At 36.6% G+C, this 26,212-nt stretch overlaps 1 protein-coding gene across 6 annotated transcripts in view; it reads left to right on the forward strand.

Annotated features, from left to right (window-relative positions):
- The window catches only part of CHD1 (chromodomain helicase DNA binding protein 1), a 78,213-nt gene extending 60,942 nt beyond the window's left edge, over positions 1-17,271 (forward strand). For 4 of the 6 annotated variants that reach the window (XM_059694024.1, XM_059694025.1, XM_059694026.1 and 1 more), the window contains 7 exons: positions 651-776; positions 1,848-1,988; positions 3,351-3,529; positions 9,763-9,859; positions 10,851-10,902; positions 11,418-11,628; positions 14,575-17,271. In XM_059694024.1, coding sequence (XP_059550007.1) covers positions 651-776; positions 1,848-1,988; positions 3,351-3,529; positions 9,763-9,859; positions 10,851-10,902; positions 11,418-11,628; positions 14,575-14,920 — 1,152 coding nt within the window. In that variant the 3' untranslated portion in view covers positions 14,921-17,271. Of the gene's footprint in view, positions 1-650; positions 777-1,238; positions 1,503-1,847; positions 1,989-3,350; positions 3,530-4,801; positions 4,900-9,762; positions 9,860-10,850; positions 10,903-11,417; positions 11,629-14,574 lie in introns of those variants that run through there. The other 2 variants (XM_059694029.1, XM_059694028.1) reach the window with 2 other exon arrangements.
- Positions 17,272-26,212: the final 8,941 nt, after the last annotated feature.

Here is a 26,212-nt window from a genome sequence, read left to right on the forward strand (position 1 = left end):
AACTTACAAGTATATTTTCCCATGATTTAGTAGTGTCACTTGAATATGATTATATTTTGCCTTAAATTATCTCAGCATTCATGTTAACACTAATGAGTCATGTCTTTCAGAAGTGAGATCACATTTTTTCTTTAGTATTTAGAGAGGGAGTGGGGGCAACTTGTTTAGAATGGAGTTCTTTTTGAAAGGTTAGGCCTCCATTACTGTGTTATTTGGAGACATTGGAAAGCTTAAGGAGTAGCATTAAAGATCACTGAGCTTATTTATGAGGGCCTCCAAAAAAGTAGGAAGAAGACACTAGAAGAGGTGATTGGAACTATAGAAATCTTTAAAAATTACTTATGACCACAATGTCATAATTACATACGTACCATTAAAAATAATTTCTAATGCTACTATGGTAGCATTGAATTTAGTTGAAGATAATAACTTAGGATGGGAAAAACCCTCCTTCTGTTTCTCTCTACTTCATTTTTATTAAGTTATATGATGTTTGTTGACTTTCTAAGCTTGGTGTATAGCTTTTTACCAACAGGCTAAGGATTGAGTAAAACTATTCATTTATTTAGCCTCTTTGATTCAGTATTTAAGAAACTTTTTTTATAAATGGAATTTATGGAATTGGTTAGAATAAAAATAATTATTTTTAGGGAGGTTCAAAGAGGAGAAAAGCAAGAGCTAAGAAGAATAAATCCATGAAGTCTATAAAGGTGAAAGAGGAAGTAAAGAGTGATTCTTCTCCTCTGCTCTCAGAAAAGTCCGATGAAGATGATAAGGTAAGAATGTCTTTTAGAAAAGCAACTGTTAAATAGAAAGGAACATGGCATGTTTTGGTATGTTTTACATTTAAAATTTGAACTAAGACCTGAAATTTTATTTTTTAGTACTGAAATTTTCTTTAAAAAAATAGCTTATTATGCAGTCTCATTTACAGAACAGTATTTCACCCATCCAATAGAATATCATATATCACTAGAGAGATAGAGCAAAGGTCCTTCCTTTTCAAACATTACTATTTGAGTGAGGTTCTGTCTCCTTTAATTTTATTATGAATTTTGAATGGGACTGGCTTACATTAGTTTTTATAGGAAGGTAAATATTGCATGTGTCATTATTAATTGGATTCTGGATTATTTTTCAGAATCTGCATACATGCAATCCTAGTCATGCAAAGAAAAGAAATTTAATCTTTGTCAAGATTTGGTTAGTAATACATTGGCCACACTTGCACTTTCTAGGATAAGGTCACTTCTTTGAAACATCCAAATAAAAAAATTAAAACAGAAAGAGACAGTGAAGAAAAACCTGAGCCAGATGTTTTTATAAAGAAGGAGCCAGAAGAAAAGAGGGAAGCAAAAGAAAAGGAAAATAAAAGAGAACTTAAAAGGGAGATAGAAGAAAAAGAGAATAAGAAAGATATAAAGCAAAAAGATTTTAAAGAAAAGAAAGTAAAGGAAGCTATAGAAGCTATGCAGAAAGAAAAAGACATAAAGGAAGAAAAGGTATGCAAATCATAATGTAAAATTTAGAAAGTTACACAATCAGCTTATTTATATTTTAGGAGCATAAATTGCCTATCAGCCTACGTTAGTCTCAATAACCAAGTTCAATTCCTGTGGGTATCTTGTAGAAGAGAAAAATAGGTTTGAATCCTTTTTAAAATTCCTTACCTATAGGGTAACATTACAGAGTAACCTTATTAATTTATTTATTTTTGTTTTCTCCAAATAAAATTGGGGAAAGATAAAATAGATAGGGATATTAAAAGTGAATAAACAGTTGTTTTTGGAAGTGTTAATCATTTTACCTTTGTTATTGTTGGGTTTTTATTTTTGCTTTTTCTTTAGTTGAGCGAATCAAAATCTGATAGCAAAGAAAGATCCAAGAAATCTTCAGTGTCTGATCCTCTAGTTCATATTACTGCAAGTGGTGAACCAGTTCCCATATCCGAAGAATCCGAAGAGCTGGATCAGAAGACATTCAGCATTGTAAGTAGTATACCAGCAGTCACCAAATGGTCTGTGAGGTCCAAAAGGTTGGCGACCGCTCTAGTAGACTGTTATTAGTAATAATCCATATAACATTTAAATTGCAGTTTTATTCTTTGCTGCTTTTAATTTAAAAATGTCTTTGAATTTGTTGCTACTGCAACTCAGGTTGTAAAAACAATATATTTGAAAGGTAATTTAAATTTAGAATAAATTTGGAAGAACTTTAGTAAATGAAGAACTCGAAGGAGAGGCATTTAAGGACTACTTAGAATGAACTTCTCCAAGGATAGAATTTGTAGAATTTAAACCATTTAATTTCTGAACCTGTAACCTATATGATACTGATTCTTATCTATAGTGAAGTAGTAGCTTCTTTTTTAGTATTTTAGGAAGTATAATAAAAACAAAAAGTGAACATTTAAAGAAATACGCAAAATACAAGCCCTAATGTTTTATTACTAGGTTCAGTAGACAAAAATTGCCCTGTCAAATTGATACAAAGCAGCGGTTCTCAACCTGTGGGTCGCGACTCCTTTGGTGGTCGAACAACCCTTTCACAGGGGTCGCCTAAGACCATCCTGCATATCAGATATTTACATTATGATTCATAACAATGGCAACATTACAGTTATGAAGTAGCAACAAAAATAATTTTATGGTTGGGTCACAACATGAGGAACTGTATTTAAAGGGCCAGAAGGTTGAGAACCACTGATAAAAAGGTTTCTAGCCAGCACCGGTTTGGCTCAGTGGATAGAGCATTGGCTTGCGGACTGGGGGGTCCCGGGTTCGATTCCAGTCAAGGGCATGTGCCTTGGTTGTGGGCACATCCCCAGTGGGGGGTGTGCAGGAGGCAGCTGATCGATGTTTCTCTCTCATCAATGTATCTAGCTCTCTGTTCCTCTCCCTTCCTCTCTGTGAAAAATCAATAAAATATATATATATATAAAAAAAAGGTTTCTAAAATTTCTGTGCCTATCCCCTAGAACCAAGTGCAGGTTCATAGACTTCACTTGGAGTAACACTGGTCTAAAATACATTGGTTTTATATGCTACCATGCTTTTCATCATTCTGTGTTTAAGCCTGCTTAGAATGGTTTTCTCCAGTGTAAAAAGTACCATTTTTACAAAAGATAAGTAAAATACAAAGTTATTACACAAAGACTGATAATGAAAGCCTTGCTTTCCAAAGAATCTGAGGGGGAAACCCCTGGCATCTAAGAGCTATGAGGTGATATTTAATAGTTACTTTAGCATTAAACAGTGCTATATTTACTGATGTAAATATAATTGAAAGAAGATCTTTGTTGAATATGTGTTTAATACATGTATTTATGTTTTTATTTTCCACTTTGAAAGTGTAAAGAAAGAATGAGGCCTGTCAAAGCAGCTTTGAAACAACTTGATAGGCCTGAGAAAGGCCTTTCAGAAAGAGAACAACTAGAGCATACTAGACAGTGTTTAATAAAAATCGGTGACCATATCACGGAATGTCTGAAAGAATATACAAATCCTGAACAAATCAAGCATTGGAGAAAGTAAGTAATGTACTTTTTAGGAAGTGTTATATTTGTGGGTATGTAATAATCTGTTTCTTATATTTCAATTTATTTTTCTATTTTTGAAATTTAGTAACTAATGTTTAGAGAGGTAACTTGAGGATGATTATTTTTACTATTTTCCCTTTAAAGCTTTTTTATTCATGAGTGATCAATTAATTATGCATCATGGTAATCATACTTGGTATTTCTGGCTTAAATAAAAAATAACAAGCTGTTTCATTAAAATTTAGATTGTGTTTTATTTTTTAAAATCTTCACAATTCACTAGATTATTCTCAATAGTATCTTTAGAAATTGGTGTGCCAAACAAATTTATTATTATTTACATATACTTAGCAATTTGTCTTTGGGTACGAGTATAACACCTTGTAAAAATTAATATCCTCAAGCAATGTAAAATGGAGAATCCTCCTTTATTTTAGAAGCAGTAGCAACACAGTTGATCTTAAAATTGTAAAACTGAACTGCTATATTATTATACAAATCATGTAATGATTACCAGATCCAGATCAGTGTTAAATCAAACTACTAACAACTTGGGAAAAACATAAAATAAACACAAACAAGTCCCTGATAGCAATACAGCTACACATCAAAACAAAAAAACAAAACGGTAGTATGTTTCTGGAGGAGTGATTGTGATTATGCTAAAATAAAAAAAAATTCTACACTTGTTCCTTTTATCCTTAAATTCAACCAGGACCCATTTTAGGAAGAGGAGATAGGAAATCGATCATGTAAATTTTACTGTCATGTCTAAAGAAACTAAAGCCATGTATGGGTAATAATAATATCCTTAAGTTGTGCCTGTAATGCCATGGAGTAGTCACTAGAGTTGGTAGCAGAAGATCTGCTCAGTCCCCATCTTGGCTAATTTGGGGCTTTATGACCTTGAACAATATTTCAGAGCCCCCAGATACTATATTATCACTGGTGAAATGAGAACATCTGTATTTGAAGCTTTTTAAAAAAATCCTCACCCTAGGATATTTTTCCCATTGATTTCTAGGGAAAGTGGGAAGGAGAGACAAGGGGGGGGGGTGGTGAGAGACACACATACATCGATTGGTTGCCTTCCACGGGCACCCCTACCAGAATTGGGGAACCTGCAACCAAGGTATGTTCCCTTGACCTGAATCAAACCTGACCCTTCAGACCGTGGGCTGACGCTTGTTGACCACTAAGCAGAGCTGGCCAGAGCTGTATTTGAAGCTCTTTTTTAAAAATATATTTGTATTGACTTCAAAGAGGGAGAGAGAGATAGAAACATCAATGATGAAAGAATCATTAATCGGCTGCCTCCTGCATGCCCGCTACTGCAGATTGAGCCTGCAACCCAGGCATGTACCCTGGCTGGGAATTGAACCACAACCTCATAGCCAAACTGGCCAGGTATGAAGCTCTTTATAAATTGTAAGGCGTTATATATTTTCCACTTATTGAATAACTGGAGGCCCGATGCACAAAGATTTGTGCAAGAATGGGCCTTCCTTCCCCTGGCTGCCGGCACTGCCTTCACTCTGGCCCGGAGCCACCTTTCCGCCTTCCCACACTGCCCAGACGCCCAGCGCGGCTGGGGCGTTGCAGAACGCCCCCGGTCACTCGGTGCCTGCATATGCAAAGTAACCCGCCATCTTTATTGGGTTAATTTGCATACTCCTGATTGGCTGGTGGTCATTGTGAAGGTACGGTCAGTTTGCATCTTTCTCTTTTATTAGTGTAGATAATAAAATAAATTGTGAGGAATGGGAGACAATAATTCTAAAGTGCTATATTCATATATTCTAGCTTAATCTTTTATTTTTGGTTGGACTATATGTACTGACTGGAGCATTAACTCTTTCTTCAAATACCATAAAACAATTATTTCATCCTTTTCAATTCATCAGATAATTCCCAAGCTCAGAGCCATAGATCAAGAATGCAGTCAAGTTCAATTATATATTTTAGGCTTTCATGGGAATCTATCTTTTTACATTGAAGACCCAAAGTTAAATTTTCTCTGTCGTTGGCTCTCAAAAATGTTCTTGATTGTCACTTAGCTGTTGTAAAATTGGGAAAATAAAGGAAATGGAGTGAATTACTCTTATAGCTAAATTTCCTTAATTTAAAGGATTATGTTAAAAATCTTTTCTACTTTTTAGTGTAAAGGAGCTTGGTTTTCATCTGAAAATATTTCAGTGTGCTATATTTTGAAACCTTATAATTAGAGTTCAGATTTTTGAGGTTGTAGAGAAGGAGAAAATCTATTTTACTTGCTAGAAAGATAGTAATAAATATCTTGTTGAAATTATATAGTGACTAATACAAATATATGCTATTTCAGATTTAGTTTATAAACACAAATGGGGGCAGGGAGAGGAAATCTCTAAAGCAAAAGAGACTAGTAGCCAGGAGACTGACTTCTTTATGTTTGTCTTGACCTTCAAAGGTTTGATTCTTCTTTTTACCCAGCTGAGCATCTTACCTTTTTGTTTTTCTACCACTTAGTTCTTAACCTTCCTTGACTTCACTGATAATCGATTACATGGGAAAATGTAGTCTAGGCAGTGGTCGCCAACCTCTCAGACCTCCACCGGTTGGCGACCACTGGTCTAGGGCAGTGGTTGGCAAACTGTGGCTCTTTGGTCCCTTGAGTGTGGCTCTTCCACAAAATACCGACTTCTGCGCATGGGCCACGAAGTTTCAACCGCACTGTATATGCGCACCCGCACGTGGTATTTGGTGGAAGAGCCACACTCAAGGGGCCAAAGAGCCGCATGTGGCTCGCGAGCCGCAGTTTGCCGACCACTGGTCTAGGGAATGCTTCTCAATTTTTGGACCATTTCTGACCTACCCCATTGTCTATTAAAACTCTCTGTTGGTAAAAGAATTTAGACATCGTGAAAAGGCAAAACAGAACTTTTTAAATATGTTTAGGGGTTATATTTTAATTTGTAAAACTCAGCAAGTGTAAACTTAAAAAATTGTGCATTTTTATGTACATTTTATTTTTAAAAGAAAATAAGCAGGTATTCACTAGTTACTGTTATGCATATGAAGTATTTAGGGTGAGAAATACCAACACCTCCATTTGTCTTTGAAATGCAAACAAAAATTACAGTGATTGACAGAGAGATGGGTGTATTTGAAATGAAACATCATAGAGCAAGCATAGTAAAATACTAATAATAGAATATAGGTAGTAGGTATGTGGGTGATCGTTGTAAAATTCTTTCATCTTTGATGTATGTTTGAAAATTTTCATGAGGTTGAAAAAAAATTAAGAAACAAAATAATTTATGCATATGTAGTTTGAAAGTGTCCCATTAGTTTAAAATAGCCTGATAATGTTAGTCTTGATACCTTAATATGCTGCAATTTATTTCAATACCCCAATTTTATAGGCTATATATAAGGTATTGCTCACTATAAGAGATTTTGAGGGTATTATGTATATGTGTGCCCATTAACTATGAAGACATAGTGACGGCTCTTTAAATTGCAATGCGTTTTTACAGTCTTATTTTTGTAAAATTATAGGCCAAAATATTGATGAAAAATAAGTATTGTTATATGTTGCAGTTAAACAAACAACCTTCACAAACTAAATTGATAATACTAATGGTTATTTAATAAAACACAGAAAGCCACAGTTGACTTAACACTGATAAGAATTCATCTAGAAAAATCACCAGACACCCATCTCTTTATGCACATGTGCTGGGATAATTCTGCAGTTAATTTATAACTCACAGACTTAGATATTCCAAAATTTACTAACACATAGCAATTTCTTAGTAGTTTACTAGCCAGCAGCTATTCTTACATATCAATGCCCAAAATCAGAAGGCTGAGAATTACTTTAGTGGAAAGCAAATTAGGAGCCCTGTCTTCTAGCCTTACTTAGCTATATGAGTCATTTAAGCCTCATTACCTAATTTGCTTGTTTATTTTTAAAATTGGCTGCTATTTTTATTATGCCTATTTAAAGGTTATTTGTGGAATTAAATAATAGGAAAGAGCTTTGAAAATATAAAAACAGTTTAATATACCTGTTACCGATAGTATCCCATGCAAGGCTTTATAACTTAATGTCTGCTTTGTAGTGATAAGCAATAGGTGCTTGGTATTTGAAAAATGTGTCAGCCATTTATAAATCCCCAACTTAAGTGCTTTCACATACTTTCTCTCATAAGATAGAATGAAAAGTTATTTTCCAGCTAAGAATTTTTGCTTTCTAAGACCATCTTCCTTCAACCAGTGTCATTGGAAGATGGCTTTCTTTTGGGAAGTCATTATTCATACAGAGGATTTTATATATATGTTTTTTCCCCTTAAAATTAATTGATTGACTCATTAAAGATGTTGATGTTGGCTAATATGCAAAACTCTATCATTGACTGATTAGTAATTTCTTTACCCTGTTTATATAAGCAAGTTTCAAGTCATACTTTATAATACCTACTGAAAAATATTTAAGAAAAAAATTGTGAATATGTAAAACCATTACTATTTCAGTGATAGCAGATAGACTCAAGTGTCACTGATTATGAATGATTGTTTAGGAAGCTGTGTTAAGAAGTATTCATGGGCTGCATCTGAATTTATCATGAAATACTATGATCAGTTACTAATTCTTGCCTTGGGGTGGCAAGAGAGACCTAAAGACTCCATGTTGTCCATAGTTTGTAGTGTCCGGTCATGCTATTCTCATGACCATTACATTACAATTATAAAATGACAGTTGTCTTCTAAAGTATTATTTAGGGCCCTGTTTTCACAACTGTTATTATCTGATGGTATAATTGTTCAGACTAGGAACATAGCTTGTTCCTTTTATAAGTAATCTGAATCACATTATGAGTCCTTTCCTGATTTGCAAATTTGCATCCCTGGTTTCAAATTAGGATTGATTAGTACTTTTCATTCCAAAAATTATAAAATGAAGGAATTTGGAAGAGAAATCAAACTTAATGTTTAGGTTCATTTAGAGTTTTATCCATATACTAGGGGCCCCGTGCACGAAATTCGTGCACTGTGTGTGTGTGGGGGGGGGGGGAGTGTCCCTCAGCCCAGCCTGCCCCCTCTCACATACTGGGAGCCCTCAGGCATTGACCCCCATCACCCTCCAGTCGCAGGATCGGCCCCTTGCCCAGGCCTGATGCCTAGGCCAGAGGCGTAGACCCCCATCACCCTCCGATCGCCTGATCGGCCCCTTGCCCAGGCCTGACGCCTCCGCCAGAGGTGTCAGGCTTGGACAGGGGACCCCCATCTCCCGCTGATCACTGGCTCTGGCCCCCGCCCAGGCCTGAGGCCTCTGGCCCAGGAATCATGCCTGGGCAGGGGACCCCCATCTCCCTCTGATCGCTTGCTCCACCCCCCGCCCAAGCCTGACGCCTCTGACCCAGGCTTCAGGCCTGGGCAAGGGGACCATCATATCCCCCCAATCCCCGGCTCCGCTCCCCACCCAGGCCTGATGCCTCGGCCAGAGGAGTTGACCCTCATCACCCTCCGATCACCAATCACCGGATCGGCCCCTTGACCAGGCCTGAGGCCTCCGGCAGAGGTGTCAGGCCTGGGCAGGGGACCCCCAGCTCCCCGCGGTTGCAGGCTCCGCCCCTGCCCAGGCCTAACGCCTCTGGCCGAGGCGTCTGGCTCGGGCAGCAGGGACCCGCAGCTGCAGCGGCCCTGTGATCATGGGCTCTGCTTTAGGCCCAGGCAAGGGACCCCTAGCTCCCGGGACTGCCAGCTTCGACCGTGCCCAGCTCCCATCGCTGGCTCCACCCCTACTTCCTGCTATCACTGGCCAGGGCGGCAAAGGCACCTGATTCTCCGATCATGGCTGGGGGGCCCTGCCCCCCAGCTCTTAGCTCCCCCCTGGGTTGCCGATCACTGTCAGTGGCAGGGGGCTTCTTCCTGCTTTCCCTTTCGCCTCCCTGCATTGTGCCTACATATGCAAATTAGCCGCCATCTTGTTGGCAGTTAACTGCCAATCTTAGTTGGCTGTTAATTTGCATATAGCCCTGATTAGCCAATGAAAAGGGTATCGTCGTACGCCAATTACCATTTTTCTCTTTTATTAGATAGGATGACGTTTTAAAAAACACTAGAAATTATCTCCTTAGGCTTTATTACATAAAGGGCAAAGTATGTGTGTTTGGGTGTTTCAGGGATTATGAAAAAGGTAAATATTTTTCACCAGACTAATTTGCCTTTTTTTCTTCTAGAAACCTGTGGATTTTTGTATCTAAGTTTACTGAGTTTGATGCAAGAAAATTACATAAGTTATATAAGCATGCTATTAAAAAACGGCAGGAATCTCAGGTAAAGTAATGCATCATTTTTTCCTTTTATTTATGTTACCAAAACAGACATTCTTCCTTAAAGAAGAATTCAGTTAATAAATGTAGAAGGAATGAACAAAATAGAATATTACCATTAGAGTACTACATTAAGAACTTTTGCAGGTAATAGCTTCTGAAGGAAGCTAAAATTAGTGAACAAGAAATGAGATATTAGCATTGTCTAAAAGTATCTCCTCTAAGATGTTTATTAATTACAAAGAGAAACAATAACATTTAGAAAAGAAACCTGCCTGACACCACTGTAAATAAGTGACTAAAATCACCAGTGAAATATAAGACATATTGACATCATGAACCACCTGATATGATGCACTGAGAAAGGTACATCACTTCTGTGGTTTGCATAACCTCAATCTAATCATAAGAAAATTCCTGACAAATGGCAAGTAAGAGATATTCCACACAGTAACTCTGTAGTACTCTTTAAAAGTGTCAAGATCATGGAAGACAAGAAAAAACTGCAGAGCTGTCCCACATTGAAGGAAACTAAGTTAGACATAAAACCTAAGTGTTATATGAAGTTCCAGATTGGATCCTGGAGTGGAAAAAAGATCTTAGTGGAAAAATGTAAAATTTAAATGAAGTATGATGTTCAATTAATAGTGTTGTATCAATGTTAACTACTTAGTTTTGATCATTATGCCATGGTTATATAAGATACTAACATTAGGAGCTTCTGTAAGAAAGACCTATGGGAACTCTTTGGTATTATTTTTGCAGCTTTTCTGTTAAGTCTAAATTTATTTCAAAGTCAAATTTTTTAATGTCATGTGACAAATAGTTTATGATTTTTTTAAAAGGTACCTGCAAATGCTACATATATATATTTTAGTATCTTATGTAAGGGCTTCTTTCAGCCTCGAGGTTTTCTTTTTAGGGTCCCCCACCCCTTTTTTGTAATTGTTTATTATACGACTTAAAAGATTCTTACATATGTGCATTTATTTTAGCAAAATAATGACCAGAACAGCAACGTGAATGTTCAAGTGATTAGAAATCCAGGTAAGTCAGTCTTACTAATTATTTTAAAAAGTACATTTAAAAATTGTTTTCCTTTTTGGGGTTTGTTTTTAGATAATACATAACCACATTATTATATTGAATCTATTATCTTAATAATCCTTTCTTTGCTTATTATTAACCTTTCCACAAGTCACCTTTTACCAGTTTATAGAAATTGTAGGTAATTATTAAAATACGATAAATTATTAAAATGATAATTAATTAATTAATTAATTTAGAATGCAGTAATGCATTTTTTATGCACAAGAATCACAAAAGTATAGTCTGTCTCAGAAGGAAATGGGCCTTATATATTTCAGTTGTGATTTTTCACATTTTGGAATAAAGTGACCCCTTTTGTAACTCTTAGTACTGCTTTAATAGACCATTTCTAAATGCTTTAACTACCTGTATTTGGGAACTGATTTCGTTTAGCTGGAGTTAAGACAGGAGTTCTTACAATGTAGCAGCAAAGTTAAAGTCATTAACAAAAGTTGAATTTTTTAATTTAACAGATGTGGAAAGATTAAAAGAGAATACAAATCACGATGATAGCAGCAGAGACAGTTATTCTTCTGATAGACACTTATCTCAGTATCATGATCATCATAAAGACCGACATCAGGGAGATTCTTACAAAAAGAGTGACTCTAGGAAAAGGCCCTATTCTTCTTTTAGTAATGGAAAAGATCATCGTGATTGGGATCACTACAAGCAAGACAGCAGGTAAACCTGACAGTCAGTTCTTAAAGTTTGCTTATTCATGTCTTTCTGTTTTTTTTATTTTATTTATTATATTTGACCTTTTTATCACTTTCAAACATCAAGTAATCAAACAAGCCTTATGTGAAATAAAGGTGCTTATTTATAAATAAAAAAAATATGAATTCTAGTACTTTTTGTTAATATTAAGAACTGGATTTTTCTATAAATTTTTTTTTTAAATTATAAATTTAAGATCAAAGTTTAATAAAAGATGAAAGTATAGGGAGGAACTGATGAACAAAAACAGATCCAGAGACAGAGAAGCATCAATCAGACCGTCAAACCTCAAAGGAAAGGTAGGGGAGGGTGAGGGGGAGGATATGGGGGAGAGATCAACCAAAGGACTTGTATGCATGCATATAAGCCTAACAAATGGACACAGACATCAGGGGTGTGAGGACATGAGTCGGGGGGATAGAGACACATATATAATACCTTAATCAATAATGAAAAAGAATTTTTAAAAAAAGAAAGCATAGGGAGTTCTGTAATTATATCAAAGATTCATTGTTGGTTTTGGAGAATATTGGCTTAAAAACTCTTCAAAATATAATTCTATATAATAAAAGGTTAATATGAAAATTGTTCCTTTGATCGGGAGTTTGACCAGTGGTCAGGGCCGGCCAGCCAAACGCCCATGGCCCCTCCCCCCAACCAGCCTGGCCCAATTGGCCCCAATTGGGGCAGGCCGACCAGACCTCACCCATGCATGAATTCGTGCACTAGGCCTCTAGTCTATAAGCCTAAAAGCCTAAGCGACCGTTACGACCGAATGATCAGAACGACTGGTCAACCAGGCACTATAGTGCACACTGACCAACGGGGGGCAGATGCTCAGCGCAGGAGCTGCCCCTGGTGGTCAGTGCGTTCCCACAGCCAACCTTCCCTGGTCCCTCTCCCCTGCCAGCTGGCCAACCTCACGCGGTCCCTTCTCCCATCCTTACCCCCCTCCCCGGCACACCCTGATTGGCTCAGCCTTGATTAGAACTGGATGAGACAGCCCCAATCATCCCTGATCACTGGCTAGGTCTAGGGACCCCACCCTTGCACAAATTCGTGCACCAGGCTTCTAGTAAGGTAAAATAAAAGCTTGATGGAATATGGCTGAAATTTGATGGGAGTTCTTTATTACACTCTATTTAAAACTCAATGGGAAAAATTTTATTTGAAAACACCTTATTGCAGTTAAATTTAATCACAGCATCTGAGATAGTCCTGAAATCAGGATGTTTTATTTGTTTACTAGAGGCCTGATGCATGAAAATTTGTGCAAGAGTAGGCCTTCCTTCCCCTGGCTGCCAGCACCAGCTTCCCTCAGGTACCCGGGATCTGGGCTTTGCTCCAGCTGCCACCTGCAGGCACCCAGGACCCAGGCTGCTTCACTTCGGCCGCCGCCGGCAGGCACCCGGGATCCGGGATGCTTCACTCTGGCCCCGGCTTCATCCAGATGGACATCTGGAATTACACCCGGAAGGATGTTTGGTCTAATTAGCATATTACCCTTTTATTGTTATAGATTGTTTTGGAGTTTTTTTTAAGCCTTTAAACAACCTGAATATAATGACAACGTAATACGTTTTGTTCCTTTATTAATAAAAGAATATTTTTACTAGTTAATGTTCATTACCAGAAGCAAAATAAAAATGAATAAAAGTAAAAATGAGAAAGAAGTCAGTAGACTTTCTTTGTATTTTAACTGCTCACTGCAATAATTTCTTCTCTCTGGGAAGCACAGTCACATTATAAATGCATAATTGTAGAATAGCTCTTAAAATTAGAAAAGGGCATAAAATGAAAAGACCATATTTATAGTAGTAAATATTTATGTCATAGGCTTATAGAAACAATTTATATTATCCTATCTAATAAAAAGGTAATATGCAAATTGACCATCACACCAACACAAGATGGCCAGCAGGGAAGGGCAGTTGGGGGGGAGGGGTGGCCCAGGTCGGCAGGGGAGGGAAGTTGGGGGCGACCAGTCCCACAGGGGAGGGAAGTTGGGGACGATCGGGCCGGCAGGGGAGCAGTTAGGTGTTGACCAATCTGGCAGGGGAGCAGTTAGGCGTCGATCAGGCTGGCAGGGGAGTAGTTAGGGGGTGATCGGGCTGGCAGGCAGAAGCGGTTAGGGGCAATCAGGCAGGCAGGCAGGCAGGCAGGCAAGCGGTTGGGAGCCAGCAGTCCTGGATTGTGAGAGGGATGTCTGAATGCCCGTTTAGGCCCACCAGGATCGGGCCTAAACAGCAATCAGACATCTCTTGAGGGGTCCCAGATTGGAGAGGGTACAGACTGGGCCGAGGGACCACCCCCTCCCACCCCCCATGCATGAATTTCATCCACTGGTCCTCTAGTTTATAATATGGACCTTTCATGAACCAAAAAACATCAATGTTCAATTTATTAATCAAACCTCAGGAAAGCTTTTAAAAGACATCAGCAAACCAGTGAAAATTCTCTTTTATAAGTTATTTCATAGACTGCATTTTAGAGGTTTTTATTTTTTTGTGCTTAGAGGCTCATATAAAAAGGCTCTGATTTCAAGTGTATTCTAGATAGTTGTAGTTATCTTAATTCTAGCTTCCAGATAATTAAGATGCATTAATACAACAGATGCATAAAATAAAAAGTAGCAAACAACATAAAATGGGCGTGTGAAATTAGATGCTATCGGAGGTGGTCTGTATGGTTCACTTTAGTTTTATGAATCAAATAGTTTTTCAAAAGTGCAGTTATTTCCAGTAATTTTTAAGCTTACTTACGAAGTTTTATAGTGAAACACTGAACTTTTATACAATTAAAAGTATACTTTAAAGTATTTTTTTTTATTTTTAATAAGATGTTATTCATTTCAAAACATTTACTTTGTATTATTAATTTAACTAATATTTCTGATTTCTCTTTTGTTAGATATTATAATGATAGAGAGAAACACAGAAAACTGGATGATCACAGAAGTAGAGATCACAGGTCAAATTTGGAAGGAAGTTTAAAAGATAGATCTCATTCAGATCATCGCTCTCATTCAGATCATCGGTTACATTCAGATCATCGGTCAAGTTCTGAATATACACATCATAAATCTTCCAGGGATTATAGGTATCACTCAGATTGGCAAATGGACCACAGAGCTTCCAGTAGTGGGCCTAGATCACCACTAGATCAGAGGTCTCCTTATGGCTCCAGATCTCCATTTGAACATTCAATTGAACACAAAAGTACACCTGAGCATACCTGGAGTAATCGGAAAACATAACAAGAACTGATATTTTGTCATTCTGGACTTTTCTTTTAGCCATATATCATAAACCAACACAGTAATTGCCTTACATGACTTGAAAGATAAAAACAGATCTTCTATCAGTAGCAGTATTGTTACTTCTTTCCAGGATGCAAGGTCTATTATCCCAACAGAAGAGAAAATATTTTTATATTTAAGGATTATGCTGCACTGTGCTACAAATATTGTAGTACTTTTTTTTTTTTTCTTTTTTAAAGAAATGAAAAATGTTTACTCTTACAGGGACCTCAACACTGCCCTTCCATATAGGCTGGATAAACTGTTTTTAAGTCAGTGATTTTAGACTGACCTCCATTTAAATTATGTTTGTATATGAACTTTACTCTGACCTGTGATCATGTTTCAGGAAGGAATAAAAGAGAGTTCTTTTCTTAATAAAGAAAAAACACTCAAGGATTTTGTTCACTTTCCAAAGCTACTTGTTTACATTGTACACTGCGACCACCTTGCCGCTTTTCATCACAAGCTTGAATATTTAAATTCTGTACTTATATCTGTAAAATAGCCAGGAACTTCCTGTTTGTGATCTATTATTATGCCTTTTTACATACACAAAATTGACTGTAAATTATTGTAAATAGATTAAATGAGCTTTCCTTACTTCCTTCCCTTTCTCAGGCTTTTTTTGACTGTTCCTTTCCCTACCAACTCAGGCCTTCTTATTGTTTAAAAAAAAAAAATCAGTGTAACAACACTTTTTAATGATTTGTCTTGATGGAATCATTGTTTAGAATGTAAAAAATGGGGAAAGGGGCTACTTAATTCCATTAGTCCTCTTTTTATATTGACTATTTTATTAGATACATGTTATTTCTTTCCTTTTACATTTTTATTTTATTTTTTGGTCAGTAGTGTGTATGTAGTAGCAAAATGGTGAGATAATATGTAAAATCTAAACTGCATGCTCTGGAAACATTTTCAGATGCATTTGGTTTAAAAGGGGTAAGTGTATGAACACTTTCAGAATTCAAAATGGCCAAAAGTTATTGTAAATCCATTTGTTTTCCCTTTTCATGTGGGCAATAATGTCAAATGTGCTATGCAGCCAGGTAACATTTTAGATAAACTTGATTGACTTTTATAATATAACTGTTACAATGCACACTGATTGTATATAAAAACCTTATATATGACAAATTAAATTTAAGAAAAAGGATATGTGGGCTCCTGTAATTTTCTGCTGCATTTTTATTCACTCATTTAAGAAAAAAGGCACTTAACTTTTTTTTTTTAAGTAGTAACATTTAGCTGCCAGAAAATGGATATTTTGGTAAGCAGTTGAATATAGTTAATGTGTAGCACTACAACTAAATCTATTTTGAAGACCATATGAATCTATGACGTAAAATTTAGGTCATAGTTTTTGTTGGCCTCTTTTTGGTTTTCTGCAGATATTATTTCAAAATGCCTTATATTTATTCACAGATTTTTATTTTGTTATATTCAATGGGAATTTTTGACTTGTGTAGCATACATTTTTGGATGTATGCTGTAATGTAACAAGTTTAAATCTTTGACAAATATATTGATATATTCCAATAATCTTAAGTGTGTCCCTATTGATTTAGGTTTGGGAGCAATCTACAGAAATTTGTTCGTAGATGTATTTTTAAAATATTTTCTGTTTATCCAATTAGGTCTAAAATTTACACTAAGGGTACAAAATAAAGCTTGCTTTCCATTTTTTGTTTTTTTTAAAGCAGTGATTCTTCTTTTAGATAGTTACTCTGAAGAATGATGATCTTTTTTTTCCTGGTATGTCTCATACATGGGGAATAATTCAGTTTTTAAATCTCATTTATAACCAATATCAAAGTGATAAAACAGTTCAGTACCAGTACACATTTTTTAAGCTTTTTCACTGTTTACCACACTTAACTATAAATGATTATTTATTCCACAAGATAGCAGTGAATAAAAAAATGTAATGCTTAATGAGGTCATAATATTAACACAGAAAACAAATCAGGGTTGACATTTTTAATTCATCACTTTGTAGTTGGGACATTTGGATTAGATCCTATTATGCAAATTTCATGAACAGTATTACATTTTTTGAGACAATGGAATGGATTCTTAACAATTCTATGTTTAGTTGAATATTTCAGTCAACTAGTGGAATTGAATGAAAAATCTAAAACTGTATGTAACATTAATTGATGGGAAATATGTTCATTTGTAAGAAGTCAGTAATTACATAAAAGAGGAATACGCCATAAATTTATTAAAACAATGGAGAAGAACATTAGTACATAGATATAACAGGGAACATTAAAGTATGCTTATTTTTGTCTTTTACATGCTCATTCTGCTTTGCATTTTTATCCATTTGTTTAATTTTTCAAGGATAAGCGGTTATGCATAGTACTGTACCAATTAACCTTCCACTTTAATAATATACAATAAATGATTCTTATGAAAAGCAATGGCCTGTTTGCTTATGAAGAAAATATTTTTGTTTAGGATATGTTAGAAAATAATTTGCAGACTGGAAAGCTGTGGAAAATGAGTGTGAATGATTTGTTCATTCAGAGTGGTTTAGTAAAATTAGAAGCTTTACAGTTGTAGTAGGTTACATATGATAACTTTCTGTTTGTAATCTTTTCGTAGATAAATAATGAAAGGGTTGTGTAGGTTTTAGACTGATTTACACATTTTACTTTCTTGAGACTTATCAGGAATATGCACTAGGGCCTGGCTATATGCAGTAGTTGTGTGTCGACCTATGATCATTGATTGATTCTAATCAATGATTCTCTCATTGATGTTTTTCTCTCCTCCCTCTCTGAAATCAATTAAAAAAATATTTTTTAAAAAAGTATACACTAGGGCAGTGGTTCTCAACATTCTTAATGCTGCAACCCTTTAATACAGTTCCTCATGGTGTGGTGACCCCCAATTTCATTGTTACAGGTTGAACATAATTAAAGCATAGTGATTAATCACAAAAACAATATGTAATTATATATGTGTTTTCCAATGGTCTTAGGCGACCCCTGTGAAAGGGTCGTTCGACCCCCAGAGGGGTCGCGACCCACAGGTTGAGAACCGCTGCGCTAGGGAGCAATGTAATTCTTATCTGTGCCCTATATGTTTTTGACTAGAAAATGATCTTTGGACCATAAATGTCATAGATTTATAATTCAAACTATCAAGACTCAAATGTAGAGTGAGCGACCATGGCATTGGAGCCACCTGAGTCTAATGGCCTTGTTTAACAATGAATTCTTGGTTAACTTTACCATGGCAACTGTACTTAACGATAATCTGTTTGATTGAGTTAACCTGTTCGTTCATCCTTAAAAACAAATGTTATGCACCGGAGGCTTCCCATAATCCCCAGGTAAGCTGAAATCGGACCCGCCCCACCACGGACCCAGTCTGACTCCAGCGGGATTCCAGATCTGGTGGGGGAAAAGAAATGCTCAGATAGAGTCTGAAAGCTCATAATGCAAAAGCGCAGAGCTAGGGTCCAGGTTTGGAGAGGGACTTACCCACCAACCACCTCTAGAAACAGCGAGCTCATGGGACTGCACAGGTACACTTGCCGGGTTGCTCATTGCTCCTGAGACCGTGGTGGATGTCCCCTTTGGTTTCCTCTCCTGACACTAGGACTGTTCAAAGGTAAGTGAAGGCTTGTTAATTTTATTTCAGTAAAAGTATATTTAAGTATATTTGGCCCTCTGCACCACACCGGAAGTGGTTAGGAGTGCTCACGTCCCTGTCATCTTATATGCTTTATTTTGCTTTTTCTTCTAGCACTTACCAGTACTTGTCTTTATGTATATTTTATCATTTGTCATTGAGTGCCTCCTCACTAGAATGTAAGTTCCATTAGGGCAGAGACTTTATTTTCTTCACTACTGTATCCCCAGCATGTGAAACTGCCCCAGACCAGTTGTATTTTTTCATTATTTTCTGGTATCTCCCAGAAATGCGATGCCTTATTACTGACTTTTCTTTCTTGTAACTGTTACCTAGTTTGTTAGTTTTATTGGAAACTTTTATATGCTTTATCAGTGTCTCTGTTACTCAAATCTGTGTACTATCTTCTAGTTTAAAACTTGATTAATAAGAATCACCTGAGGTGCTTGAGAAATATGGAAACACCTAGGTCTCATTTCTAGGAATTAAAATAGCAGAGAGCCGCCGGTGTCAACGGTTGAGCCTCATCCTATATGAAATCAATAAAAAAATATATTTAAAAATAGGCAGAGAAAGGCCCCAACTAATATGGTTTTTGGGATTTTACTGTTTATTTCATTGACTTGAATAATAGATTAACTACACTTTAATAGGTAGATAAAACACATTTACATATAAATGAAAAATTGGTTTGTCATTTATGGCTACTTAGGAAGTATGATTCTTTGAACAGATTCAGAGATGTATGCATGAAATAAGAAAACAAACATTTTGGTTTGTCTATATTATTTATCCTTTGAAAAAAATGTTTTTGTTTATTTTTTTAACAGTATTCTTTCAGATCAAATTTAGGTTTACACCAAAATGTATTCCTCATTTCCCTCCCCCACTTTCAACACCCCCCCCCACCACAGTGATACATTTATTACAATCAGTGAAGCTATATAGACACATCATGATCACCCAAAGTCCATAGTTTACATTAGAATTCACTCTTGGTGTTGTACATTCTATGGAGTTGGACAAATGTATGATGGATATGTATCCACCATTGTAGCATCATACACAATAGTTTCACTGCCCTAAAATCCTCTGTGTTCTATTCATCCTTTCCTCCCTCCAACCCCTGACAACTCCTAATCTTTTTAGTGTCTCCTTAGTTTTGCCTTTTCCAGAAAGGCACATAGCTGGAATCATAGTTTATAGCCTTTTCAGATTGACTTTGCTCACTTAGTAATAATATGCACGTAAGTTTCCACCATGTCAGCCAGAAAAAGAAAATAGCACAATACACTATCTTTTCCTACTTACAAGTAAAGAACACAACTTGTAAAGACATTATAATGCAAACGAAATATGTTGCGTTTCAATGCTTTTAAATTGAAATAGAAAAAAAAATCGCCTCTCACTGGTAACTGCTTTTTTCTTTTTTCCCCATTTAAAACATTTAGATTTTTCTTTTTAAAAAAAGGTCATGTTTACATAAAGTAAATTCCTCTTTTTTAGGTATACAATATGAGGAACTTGGACATATTATACTATGGGTGCAACCACCAACGTATTCAAGATATAAATCATTTCCAACCTAGCCCCTGGCAAGCACTGATTTTACCCTAGTGTTTTACTTTTTTTCATGTCATATGGATGGAATCATACAGGATTTAATATTTTGAGCCTTTCTTTCACTTAGCATAATGTTTTAAAAATTCATGTTTTTGCATTTATCAATAGTTCACTCCTTTTTATTTCTGAGTAGGAGTCTTTGTTCAGGATGTACTACAATTTGTTTATCCATTCACCAACTGATTTTCTAGTCTTTTGGCTATTATGAATAAGGATGCAATAAACACTCATGTACAGGTCTCTGGATAGACATATTTAATTTTTCTTTGGTAAATACCTTGTAGTTGGAAACTGGGTTGTATGATAAAGTGTATTTTTTTTTACTTTATAAAGACTGCTAAATATTTTTCAAAGTGGATATATCATTTTACATTCCCACCAGCCACAGATGGGAGTTCTTATTACTCTGATTCCATGTGAACATTTTGTATTGAAGGTTGTTTTCATTTTAGCCATTCTAATAGGTGTTTAGTGGTAATTTAATTTGCATTTTCCTACTGACTAATGATATCCAACATTTTTAATGTGTTTATTTGCCATTCTTATCTCTTTGGTAAAGTATTCAAATTTTTTCCTATTTTACAAAATAGAATTATTGATTAAAGTAATCTATTAAACTGCAAATATTTTCTCCTCAGTTATGGCTTGTCTTTTCCATTTTCTTAACAGTGTTTTGAAATATGTAATTTTTAAAAGATGGGTTTTTTTCATTGATTTCAGAAAGGAAGGGAGAGGGAGATAGAAAGAAACATCAATAATAATCGTTGATCAGCTGCCTCCTGCATGCCCCCTACTGGGGAAAGAGCTCACAACCCAGGCATGTGCTCTGACCTGGAATCAAATTGTGACCTCCTGGTTCATAGGTTGATACTCAACCATTGAGCCACACCAGCCGGGTGAAATACAGAATTTAAAAATTTTTTATAAAGTCCAGTTTAATCATCTTTTTTTTTTTTTCATTTTTTGTATGTAGAAATCTTTGTCTAACTTGAGGTCACAAAGATTTTTCTCTGTTTTCTTCTAGAAGAATTATACTTTTTGGAATTGCATTTAAGTCTCTGATTTTAGTATATAGTGTGAAGTATATATCCAAGTTGTGTGTGGGATTGTGTTTGGGTTTTGTTTTTGTTTTGGGATATGTATATCCACTTTTTCTAGCACCATTTGTTGAAAAGACTATCTTTTCCACTGAATTTTCATTTTGTCTTATTGAAAATCAGTTCAGATTATGTGTGGCTCTGTTTCTGAGCTCCCTGTTCTATTCTGTTAACTTGTATTTCTGTTCGTATGCCAGTACTACACTATCTAAATTTTATTCTTTTTCAAAATTGTTTTGGCCTCCTAAATTCCTTTGCTTTTTCACAGACATTTTAGGATCAACTTGTCAATTTCTACCAAAAAGTCTGCTGAGATTTTGATTGAGGTTTTATTGAATCTATAATCAATTTGGAGAATATTGACAATTTAACAATATCGAGACTTCTGACTTATAGACACAGTTGTTTAGGTCTTTAATTTCTCTTATCACTGTGTTATGTGTTTTTTCCATGTACAAATCTTGCACAACTTATTGTTAAATTTACCCCTTAGTAGTTCATATTTTCTGCTATTATGAATTACTTTTTAATTTCAATTTTTTTTGTTGTTAAATATATTTTATTGATTTTTTACAGAGAGGAAGGGAGAGAGATAGAGAGTTAGAAACATTGATGAGAGAGAAACATCGATCAGCTGCCTCCAGCACATCTCCTACTGGGGATGTGCCCGCAACCCAGGTACATGCCCTTGACCGGAATCGAACCCGGGACCCTTCAGTCCGCAGGCCGATGCTCTATGCACTGAGCCAAACCGGTTTTGGCTAATTTCAATTTTTAAGTGGTCACTGATACTTAGATTTGATCGTTATTCTTTTGACCTTGCTATACTCACTAATGTTCTAATAGTTTGTTCCAGATTCTTTGAGATTTTCTACATAAATTATCATATTGTCTATGAAAAGAAAATTTTATCTTCACAATCCTTATGCCTTTTTTCTTTCTTTAATGTTCTTTCTATGACCTCTGCTATGTTGGTAAGAATGGGCATCTTAACTATTCCTGTATGGGTTTGGGGGAGGTTAAGAATTCAGTCTTTCACTATTGGATATGCTATATCGGTTTTCTTGTAGATGGCCTTTATGATATTAAGGAATTTCCCTTCTAATCTCAGTTTTCTGAGAATTAAGGAAAAATGAGTAGAGGTTTAACAATGACTAGCAGTGACTGCTGCTGCCAGAACGCGTGGTCAGATTCCTTTCTCCTTGGGCCTCTCACATCTTTGCTCCATTACAATGAACCCCTTATACATAGGATATCTTTTGAAACTGTCACCTCCTCTCTTACTTAAAGAATTCAGAGGGTTCCAACATATTTTTTTCCTATTTTAATTCTAACCACTAAAGGTATGAAACATCAATATCAATAGAAAAATGCTTGAAAGAAGAGATTGGTATTTTAATTTAATTTAACTAATAATATTAATTGTTCTTATTTAAATTGATGATTGATGACATAATGAATAGTAATGAATAGATGCTAAGATTTTAATATTTTGGCACATCTCTACTCGAACATGTACAACTGGCTATAAATAAGTTTGAGGTCTCTGCAAAAAAGAGAAATGAGCCTGCTCTCTGACACCATACACAAAATTTAACACAAAATGAATGAAAGACTTGACTATAAGACCTGAGACAATAAAATACATAGATGAAAACATAGGTCCTAAACTTATACATCTTGGTCTCAGAGAATTTTGTGTGAACTGGACCCCAAAAGAAAAATAACTGAATGGGACTACATCAAACTAAAAAGCTTCTGCACAGCAAAAGAAACCATCAACAAAATAAAAAGGCAACCAACAAGTGAGAGAAAATATTTGCAAATGATACCTCCAATAAAGAGCTAATATCCCACATATATGAATAGCAAAAACAATAAAATCTGATTTTAAAATGGGCAGATCTGAATAGACAGGTTTTCAAGAAATACATGCTGACAAAAAGAAGTTCCCTGGCAATGATACATATAATACAGCTGAGCCACTCCCATATCTTAAACCTGCTCTCCAATCACAGGGAAGACTTCTTATGGCCAAGCTTGTTCTTTGTGATTGAATTAGGGTTTTCCAGAGGAACATTATGCATACAGAACTATCTGTCTACCTATCTAGAAATTTTAAGGCATTGGCTCACAGGATTGTGGGAGAAGAGAGAAGGAAATTTAATCAAGATGAAAAAGGGAAATATTTCTCTTGAAATATTTCTTGAGACTAGGAAAGGAAATTAAAGAAGATATATGTGATCGTATGCTATGATTAAGTAAATAAAAATGAATCCAACAAGTGATTCCCTGTGACTATCTTCTTTATCCTCCAAATAGGCAAACTAGCTTATCTTTCAACTCTATAAAGTAGCAATAATTACAATTAGTTGCTATTATTGAGCACCTTTTCTATGTGTTTTTACAGTTTTACACGGCACATGTGAAGCCAGTATTTTGACCATTTTACTGTGGCAACTGACCAAGAGAAGTTAATTCTCCCATGATCACAGCTAGTGATACAATTCAGATATAGTTCTTTCGAATTTCTGTGTCTACTGCTCTTTATGCTATATGATGCTTTCTGCATTATGAACATCTTACTTACTAACAGCAGCAGGGCCTGGTGTCCCTGAGCACAGAGGTGGGCAAAGAGAGAGAACGCTGTTGGGAGACATATATAGATAAACATTCACCACCGTTGCACTGACAGCAATCTACAGGCCAATTTTCTCTCCACTGAAAAACAGTGTCTGTGTCACTTCTCTGGACTCTAGTACTGTCTGGATGTCTCTGATAAGCAAAAATCTTTTGTGCTTGGTCAATGCCAAGTTATAATTATTAAAGGTGAACAAGCTGATTTTTTTTGATCCATTGTAAAATTCTAATTTCTCAAATCCTTTCATAATTACTTGTGATAATGTGTGAGATGTAGTCATCTCTATAACATAGTGCAACAAAAGGAAATAGAATTCCTGTGTTTCCAAGATGCCACATGTCCAAATTTGTAAGTCATATGTTCCAACCATTTGAACCACCAGAGGGCAGTATGAACCTACTCATTAAACTAAAACAGAAAAGCTGTTACTTCTTGGCAGGAGTTTTGCAAACTTCTTGCTCTGACTTAGAAAAGTAATTTCAAAATTATAAATTTTCCTTAAACACTTTAATTTTTTAAAATATATATTTCTTTATCGATTTCAGAGAGGAAGGAAGAGAGAGAGAGATAGAAACATCAATGAGAGAGAATCATTGATCGGCTGCATCCTGCACTCCCCCCACTGGGGATGGAGCCTGCAACCCGGGCATGTGCCCTTGGCCAGAATCGAACCTGGGACCCTTCAGTCCACAGGCTGACGTTCTATCCACTGAGCCAAAATGGCTAGGGCACACTTTAATTTGATATCCAAAAATTTTTAAGATAAGTAGATAATTTTTTATAACAATTTTTTTTTATATTATTGCCAAATAAATCTAAATACCATGGCAACTTGATACTCATTACCACCCATTTAAAAATTATATGGTGGGGTGCAGGACAGGGAGTGCTCCAAGGGACCTGTGCTTCTGTGGGTGGTGCCCCTCTAACCCTGCCCTGCCAGGCCTCACCTTGTATTTTGATTGATTGATTGGTTGGTGTCAGCTGGGGGAGGGCAGGGGCAGAGGCAAGGAGGAAGAGAAGAGAAAGAGAAACATTGACTTGTTGTTCCACTTATTTATGCATTTATTGGTTTATTTTTTTTTAAATTTTATTTTTATTGTTGACACTATTACAGATGTCCCCATTTTGCCCTCCTTTGCCTACCACCACCCAGCCCCCACCCCTCCTTCCCTCTGGTAATCACCAGACTGTTGTCTGTGTCCATGGCAGTGGTTCTCAGCCGTGGCTGCACATGAGAATCATCTGGGAATCTTTAAAATCCTGATTTCCGGGCCTCGTCCTCAATAGCTGTCAGTCTGTTCCATGCATCCATGCCTCTGTTCCTGTTTAGTTCGTCAGTATATTTTGTTCATTAGATTCCACATATAAATGAGATCTTTTGGTATTTGTCTTTCTCTGCCTGGCTTATTTCACTTAATATTTCACTTAATAATCTCCAGGTCCATCCATGCTGTCCCAAAGGATAAGATTTCCTTCCTTTTTATGGCTGTGTAGTAATCCATTGCATAAATGTACCAAAGCCTTTTTCAAAAAACTCATGCAAGCAACTTTCCTCTCCAAAGCCAGTTTACTGTGGGATGTTAACAGCAGAGCCATTTAATTACACATTATTTCTTCACATAACATGAAAAAAGCAATCATGACCATAACTTAATTATTATTAACTAGAGGCCCGGTGCAAAAAAATTTGTGCACTGGAGGGGGAGGTGGGGGGGTGTCCCTCAGCCTCACTTGTGTCCTCTCACAGTCTGGGACCCCTCGGGAGATAACGACCTGCTGGCTTAGGCCCACTCCCCAGTGGCAGAGGGCAGGCCCAATCCCTAGGTGCCTGCCCCGCAGCTCCTGGTCAGGCTCAGAGCAGGGCCAACTGGGGAGTTGGGGTGTCACCCCCTGTCATGCACAGAATAGGACGGATCACGGTTGTGGTACCACCCCTGTCACATACAGAGCCAGCCGATCAGGGGGTTGGGGTGCTGCCCCCTGTCACACACAGAGCAGGGCCCATCAGGGGGGTTGGGGCTCCGTACCCTGTCACACACAGAGCAGGGCCGATCAGGGGGTTGGGGAGCTCCCCCCTGTCATGCACAGAGCAGGGCCGATCAGGAGGTTGTGATGCCACCCTCAGTCACGCTCAGGGTAGGGCCCATTGGGGTTTGGGGCGCTGCCCCCTGTCACACTCAAGGCAGGGTCAATGGGGAGGTTGGGGCACTGCCCCCTGTCACCCACAGAGCAGGGAAG

This window comes from Myotis daubentonii, chromosome 4 (assembly GCF_963259705.1).
Source record: "Myotis daubentonii chromosome 4, mMyoDau2.1, whole genome shotgun sequence".
NCBI lineage: Eukaryota > Metazoa > Chordata > Mammalia > Chiroptera > Vespertilionidae > Myotis > Myotis daubentonii.